At 53.0% G+C, this 7500-nt stretch overlaps 1 protein-coding gene across 1 annotated transcript in view; it reads left to right on the plus strand.

The window, feature by feature from the left end:
• Nucleotides 1-7500, plus strand: part of LOC106815787 (E3 ubiquitin-protein ligase PDZRN3-like) — a gene marked incomplete at its 5' end in the record, with an annotated part of 17597 nt that overhangs the window by 9712 nt on the left and 385 nt on the right. Inside the window, 3 exons of the mRNA XM_014820295.1 lie at nucleotides 2672-2776; nucleotides 4021-4870; nucleotides 4913-7500. The exon at nucleotides 4913-7500 is cut by the window's right edge and continues 385 nt beyond it. Of these exons, the coding sequence (XP_014675781.1) occupies nucleotides 2672-2776; nucleotides 4021-4870; nucleotides 4913-5538 (1581 nt within the window). The remainder of the gene's footprint in view (nucleotides 1-2671; nucleotides 2777-4020; nucleotides 4871-4912) is intronic.

Genomic DNA, 7500 nt, shown 5'->3' on the forward strand with positions numbered 1-7500 from the left:
AGACACGTTAACTTCACCACGTTACACTATGTGTCCACCATATAGCGCACCGGGGGAAAGTAACGCTGAGAGTGTCAAGCTCGAAGCAATACGTTACTGCAGTTATTAGAGACAACGTCAGAGTTGCGTATGCGTAAAAAGCCGCGAGTAACCCCGTACTAAGGCTGAGAGTGTCTATGCACCCCAGCGTACTGCCGGAACGTATCCTGGTAACTATCTAATATGCCGGACCGTACCTCGCCTACTCCACTAACGAGTCTAGGGAGTCGCCGACGCTTACTCCCTATCCCTAACCCTAACCCTAACCCTAACCCTACCCTAACCCAAACCATATCAAATAGTTACCAGGGTTTCCTGGGCAGTACCCGGCAGTACCCTGGGGGGACATAGACCCTATGAGCGAAAGGAACGCCATCACTCCAACGATCCAAACGTCCACGCGAAATCCCGACGTTCCCGTATGCACCAAAAGACAGAAAACATCAATTCCGTAAAATACCGATCAGACGTGGAGGGTTGGAGGAGGGGGAGGTGGGTAGTGGACACGTGAGATGTGCTCCTGCTAGGTTCCCTGCTCGTGTGTCTCTGCGTGGCTTGTTGGCTTGTGGTATCGCACGCGTGTACGACGTATATATACGGCTTGTTGTTAGCGCTCACCCTCATTCGCTGACCGCACACGTTTAAGCCGTGGCGGCCTGCGCGTAGGCTATGCCAAAAAAGAAAGGTAGGTTCCTTTTCAATACGACTCGAACACAGGCGTGTATTTTTTTCGCGGCGATAATCGCCAACCTTGACGCGGCAATCTCTTAAAAATGGGCGCGCTTTGGCGAGCTTTTGTTTCCGCGAGTAGGAACCGCGCTGCCTTTTCTTTGCGGCTGCAGCGGCAGTGGCGGCGTGTTTGTACCGAGAGGGAATTCCGTACGAAGTGAGTCCGGCGGTCTTGTGAAGAAGCACTCGATCAGATTGTGAATATTGGCGGCCTTCGGACGGACAGACGTCGTGCGCATCGCTCCGCCGCCGCGCATTTCGGAGCTCTTTGAACTTAAGTGCCGCGAAACTGCTTTGACCTTTGACGTCGCTGGCGGGCTGAGGAGCAGTGCAGGGTCGTTCGTCGTGCTCGTGCAGCGTTCGCAACCTTGGCTTAACTCGACTTTACGTCGATACGTCGTCGGCGCCGCGGTCGTCGTTCTTGTGGTTTAGGTGGATATCCTGAGTTGAAGCTCATTATAAATATTAGCTGACAGCTTTCGAATGCTTGAGGAGGAGCTAGGAGAGGGGAGGGAGGAAGGGTAAACGCGGTGGTGACTTCACCCGCAAGGATTTTCGTGTGGAGTGTTTGGAATGTTGGATCGGAGTGCAGATGGCATTGCTTACCTTACATTTCTGAATAGAGGGAGTTAACGAGAGAGAGTAAGCAAAGGCAGGTGGGCGGTCCAGAGAGAAGAGAAAGAGAGCGAGAGAGATAGAGAAAGAGGGGGGGGGAGAGACCGAGAGAGGAGGGGGCGGCACACACCATTTGAAGTGTGGCAGAAAATTGACTTTTGCTTTGTGAAATACCTCACTCACCTTGAACCAAATTTGTTGCACGGCAGCAAATGTTGGCGCAGACTTTCTCCCCATTCATGGCTCATCCGTTAACAAGATTGCCTTAGTAATGTAAGTGCAGTACGGTTGGGGGCCACTGGCTATTTACACAACACTAATGCTGCGCCACTGTTTAAGCCAAAATCTCTAATCCCATCATAACTGAAATGAAGTATTTCGCATTACCTAAACGATACGCCCGTTTATAATCACCGTTTAAGCAAATTCGTGAAACATTTCACAAATTCACAACACAACCACATGCGTAGTTCATCTTCCTAGATCCACTCATCGTCACTTTTGCTGTGTCCGCGATTTTGCGTAAATTTACCGTCAATCTTGCAATATTCTGAGTTGTTCTCCCGGCTGCAGTGGTGTGAGGGGCAGCTGTAGTGACGTTGCAGCGCTAGCTAGCTACTGGCAGTGTGGTAGATATCGCGCGAGTCAATACGGATGAGTATTAGCATTAGTTCTGTTGGAATGTTGTCGGACAAGCAAAACTGCTGCTCGTGTCTCACGCTGCCGCTGCTGCTGCATTGATTATCGTGCGCGCGCGTGTGTGAAATCCTGGACTAGCTATTATGCGTGGAATCGCGCACGCACGCACGCACGCACGCAGACGCTGCGCATCGCGCCTGCCGCCTGCGCATCGGCGGGAGTCGTGTGCGTGCGTGTGTGCGTGCGTGCGTGCGTGTGTACGTATGTGCGTGCGTGCTTGCTTGCTAGTATGCTTGCGTGTATGCATTCGTACATATCTGCTTGCGTGCGCGCGTGCGTGCGTGCGTGCGTGTGCGCGTGCGTGCGCGCGTGCGTGCGCGCGTGAGCACGGCCCGCACCCACCGTCAGCTGCGACTAACAACGAACAAACGCTCGCTTTAAACATCGTAATTAACCACAACAACGTGACGTCACCTACAGCCGTAATAACTGCATCTTCATTTTTTTCCCTGTGTCTTCCAACTAACCAAAGCATGGTCTGCACTCACACTCACACTCACTCGTTTGCTAGATCTTAACGTGCACATTTGTACGCTTGCGGTTTGTGCCCCATAATTTTGAAACTAAATTTGCCATACTCTGTCTCCAGGTGGACGATGGCTTTCTGGATGAGCACACTAGTGTCTACTTGGACGAGCTGCAGATAGAGATGCTGGAGCAGCAGCACAGGCAGAACATGCAGTTCACAGCCCAGGTCAGCAGTAGCGCCATCTATCGTAACATATCGTTAATAAAAACATAGCGTTCTATACGCATATCGTAAATAAAAAAAATATCAAACTTTCCTCCCCCACACACTCACCCAACGAACCGACTGAAATAGATGCATTCCTTTTGTTGAGGCCTGAGCGAATTCGTGTTTCGTGAGATTCCTTTTGCTCGCCACACGAGAGAAACCTGTTATCGTTGCAATAGGGAATTCCTTAGTGAGACCTCGACATTCACACATTCACGCTTTCTCCTCTTAGCACCACTTGAGGCGCGTGCACATGACAGGTTTACCTATAGCTAGCTTCCCTTCCCGACATCGCAGCCGTAGTCGTCTCTCGACTAAAGAAGTTTAAGATTAATTGGGCCATGTGTGTTGTCCTTGTTGTCCTAATTGATTCGCTGCGGCCGCTCTGTTTTCGCTGCGACTCTGCGGTTGCCACGGCGATGTGCAAACAAGCGCCGACTCTGTTTGGTTAGTTGTCATGCGAATAAGAGCCGCTTTTTTGCTCCTATTTTTGACATTGATTGGCGATTTAACGATTTCTGAAGGGGGAAGCTGGCTGGTGCAAAGCCGTGTCCTCGTCCTCCTCCTCTTCCTGCTCCTCCTCCTCTTCCAACGTTATAACCATCTGCTGCCCCCGCCCCAATTTTGCAAAAAACGTCGAAATGCTCGCTTTTCTAAAATCAACAGCAGCATCTTGATTTTTTGAGAAAAAATCGTCTCCCGCTGTTTCAATACAGGATTATTAATAATAGCTTGCGTTCGCAGGAAAAAATGTGCCAATCAATTGCGCAACTGGCTAGTGCCCAATTACTATATATTGAATTCTTTATTGATTTTGCTTTTGCTATTGCTTTGCGTGTTTATTGTGTGATTGATAGATTGAATTAAAATTGATTCATTGATTGATTAAATATAATATAATTAAAATAAATAAGATATATCATACAGATAATTTTAATATACGTAATTACATATTTTATAAAAATATATGTATAAATAAATATATTTTTATAAACAAGATATAGAGAATAGAGAATTACAGAGTTGACCTCATGTCATAGCGAGTATATACGAGTTGACCCTACACATCATCATATCTGACCCCCTCGCGTCATCAATGCTGACCCCACACGTCATCATATCTGACCCCCTCGCGTCATCAATGCTGACCCCACACGTCATCATATCTGACCTCACGCATCATCTTTGCGTCATGCTTGCAGGGCGGCCGAGGCGGCGGCGACGATGATGGAGCGCTGGATGGCTCCGGCGGTCAGGAGAAACACGAGAAGGACAGCGGGGTAGGCCGCACGGACGAGTCGACGAAGAACGACGAGTCGTCCGAGCCGGAGATGAACGAGACGGAGTGCGCGTCGCCGAGCAGCCGACGCGGCGGCGGCGGCGGCGGCGGCGCAGACGATAGCAACCTCGGCAGCAACGACAGCTTCACGTCGAACGAACACGAGTTCTGCAGCAGCGACGTCATCGCCAACTCCGCGTCCGCCGGCGACGCGCGGGTCGGATTCCGCGAAGCCCTCGAGACGAAGCTGAGCTCGCAGGACGAGGCCAGCGTGACGACGACGACGATGCCGCCGCTGCAGGCGCGGGTCGACTCCCAGAGCAGCATCGACCGCGAGCTGGAAGCCCTGCACCGCGAGATGGAGAACATTCAGTTGGAGTGTCAGTCGATAGTGCAGAACCACGCACGCGAGGAGCAACGCCTGCTCGCCCAGTCCCCGCCGCCGCCGCCCGCGACCGTGGCGGCCCCGGAGGAATCGCCGGACGCGTGGCGAGTCATCGGGGGGTCCGACAGCGGGCGGGAGGGCGGGCGGCGCAGCGGCGGAGGAGGGGGAAGGACGCGCAAGGTCGAGGAGAAGGAGAAGGACTCGTCGAGCGCGTACAACACAGGAGAGAGCGGCCACAGCTGCCGCAGCACGCCGCTGACGCTGGAGCTGACGCCGCCGCCGCCGACGCACGCGAACGTCGTCGTCAACGGCAACGACCACCGCGAGTCGACGATGTCGCTCTGCGATCCGGAGCGCACGCGGGAACGCTACGAGGAGCGGCGGCGGCGCGAGCGGGAACGCACGCGCGGCACCGCCCCCTCCCCCTCCCCCGCCCCCGAGGTCGCCGAGACGATGTACACGAACCCGGAGCATCTTCAGCACACGATACTCCTGCAGCAGCGCATGCTGCAGGACCGGCTCGCGAGGCAGGGCCGCCTCGACCCCCGCGCCGGGTGCTACCTCGACTCGACGCTCGGCAGCGAGATGTCTCAGATCCCGGAGGGCGTCGAGGTCGAGTGGAAGGTGAAGCGGCGCGCGGACGGCACCCGCTACATCACGCGGCGGCCCGTGCGGAACCGCATCCTCAAGGACCGCGAGACGAAGCTGCTGGAGGAGCGCTGCGGCATGACGACGGACGACGACACGATGAGCGAGCTCAAGGTCGGCCGCTACTGGTCGAAGGAGGAGCGCAAGCGCCACCTGGAACGCGCGCGCGACCAGAAGCGACGTCGCGAGTACATGCAGCGCGCGCGCATGGAGAGCCTGAAGGAGGCGGTGGGCGAGGACGGACGCAAGCGGCCGAGCATCCTCGAGCTGAGCCAGAAGAAGATGGAGAAGAGGCAGATGAAGGGGAAGAAGTTTGACGACTTTGTGACGGTGCAGGAGATGATGGTTCATGGCGGACAGACGCTGACAGCGCCGGGCAGCAAGCTGCTATCCGTCACCACCGTGTAAATAACGCACGACCTCCGTAAAGGTCGCTCACTCCCTCCCCTCCCCCATTCTTGCCCTAGGTCTCTTGCTTCCTCTTCTCCCTTTGGTCCCACCCACAGCGCGTTCCTGTCTCCCTCCCCTCCTTCCATTCACACCCACCCATCAATTCTTCAGTCCCACCCCTACACACGGTCCCTCTCTCTCTCTGCCCTCATCCAGTTCACACCCAGCCACCAGTCCCTCTCTCCCTCCCGTCCCTCCGGTCCAACACACACCCGGTACGTCCCACCCTCACTTTACTAACCACACATCTCAATCGCCATGCCTTTCTCCCTCCCTCCTGCTGCATCTCCCCTTCTCCTTCTGCCCCCAACGTGAGCCCTCTGCCGAGCTAATACTCCTTGTAGGTATTGCCCACGGTGGTGGCAACCGCAGCCGCAAAATGTCCATTATGACACCGCGGTGCCGAACTGCGACGCGGGTTCTAAATTTATTTATTGGATACTGGTGTTTAACTGCGCGTACGAGCGCGGAGAGTTGTCGATGGTCGGAGACAGCTTCGCCAATCCTAGCACTGTCGTCTGCCTGCCGTACGCGCGCGCATGCGCAGGGCCGTTACGCGCTGACAATTTGTTAACTGACCATTGGACCTCCCCCTACCCCGTGTGTGTAGCTGGTCGAACGTTGTGCGATGACGGGGAGGTGAAATGTTTCTTGTGCGGCGTCTGCAGCGGGCGGTCCTGGCCGCGGTTTTGCCACCAGAGGGCGCGATGATGTATATCTGGTGAATTACAGATACTCGCGACCCCCCCCCCCCGCGTGTGTTTTTCAGGGGCGGTTATCAGGAAGTTGTTGCTGGGAAAGCTTTTGATTTAGACCCGTTAAAACACACGCTGGTAACGTTCGTCGCATTCTTCCCTAGTTTTACGAACGGGAGGAAAACGTGAAAACGCCGCCTAGCCGTTGTTGCCATGGTGATGCGTGTATCGCACATAACAAGAAGCATTTCGTCTGAATCGTGCTTTAAGATATAGCGGACAAATTGTGTTCTATCAGACATATATATGAGTTATAAATATGTGAATATGTTGGCACTGTAATGAGATATTGTGTAGTTTAATGGAAATTTATATTGTAATTGCTATCAATGTAAAACTGAGCGCGTACTTGGTAAGAAAGGTCTCTGATAATGCTACGTAATGTATAGCCTATGTATCATAAAAATCAACTATAGTGTATACACGTAGAAGTGTGGGACGCCATAACAAAGCCTCGTGGTCGTTGTTATTCCAGTAACGTGAGTTAGTCGTTCATTTGCAAAGTGAACTTTTATCAACCGCCAGCGTGAGAGTTGTGTAGATGTACCTATAGCATGTAATCGATCGATCATGGAATGTAATATTCTACACTCTTTCAGCACCGAACCTTCGTGCAAAATACCTGTACCGGATGATTATCAACGGGTTTCTTTAGTCGAGATCAGAAGCTGCGTACAAAGGAACGAATAAATAAAGAGATAACTTGGTTGGTTTCTACTCAACCGTGCGGTTCAAACGTACCTGCTAACGTTTCGCGTTCTAGCAGGAGGCTTTTTCAAGTAGTGACATCAAAGAGATCTATGCGTTTTGCTCTGTCGTTCGAGCCAGAGCTGATGTTGATGCAATTGTTTTCCCCCCAATAGTAGCTACCGTCTGTCTCTGTCGCTTCCTAGCGCAGTGTGTGTTGCCTCGCACAGTGTTTGCTGTGCGCCCGGTTCGCGTGGGGTGGGTATTGTTCGTCCCCCCTACCCTTTTGCATTGGTATAACTGTGCGACTGTAAGACACGAGTGGTTGCTATAATCCCCCCTATTGGAATTTCCGCGTAATTCTTCTGTTCACAGTCTATATTTTGTGCTGTTTACTGTTTTGCCTGCGTAGCGTGGAGTAAGTATGCGCGCAAATTTGAGTTTTTTTAGTCGAATGCACTCACTGCCGGTTCGCCGT

This window comes from Priapulus caudatus, unplaced genomic scaffold, assembly GCF_000485595.1.
Source record: "Priapulus caudatus unplaced genomic scaffold, Priapulus_caudatus-5.0.1 Scaffold1201, whole genome shotgun sequence".
In the NCBI taxonomy this organism is placed as follows: domain Eukaryota; kingdom Metazoa; phylum Priapulida; class Priapulimorpha; order Priapulimorphida; family Priapulidae; genus Priapulus; species Priapulus caudatus.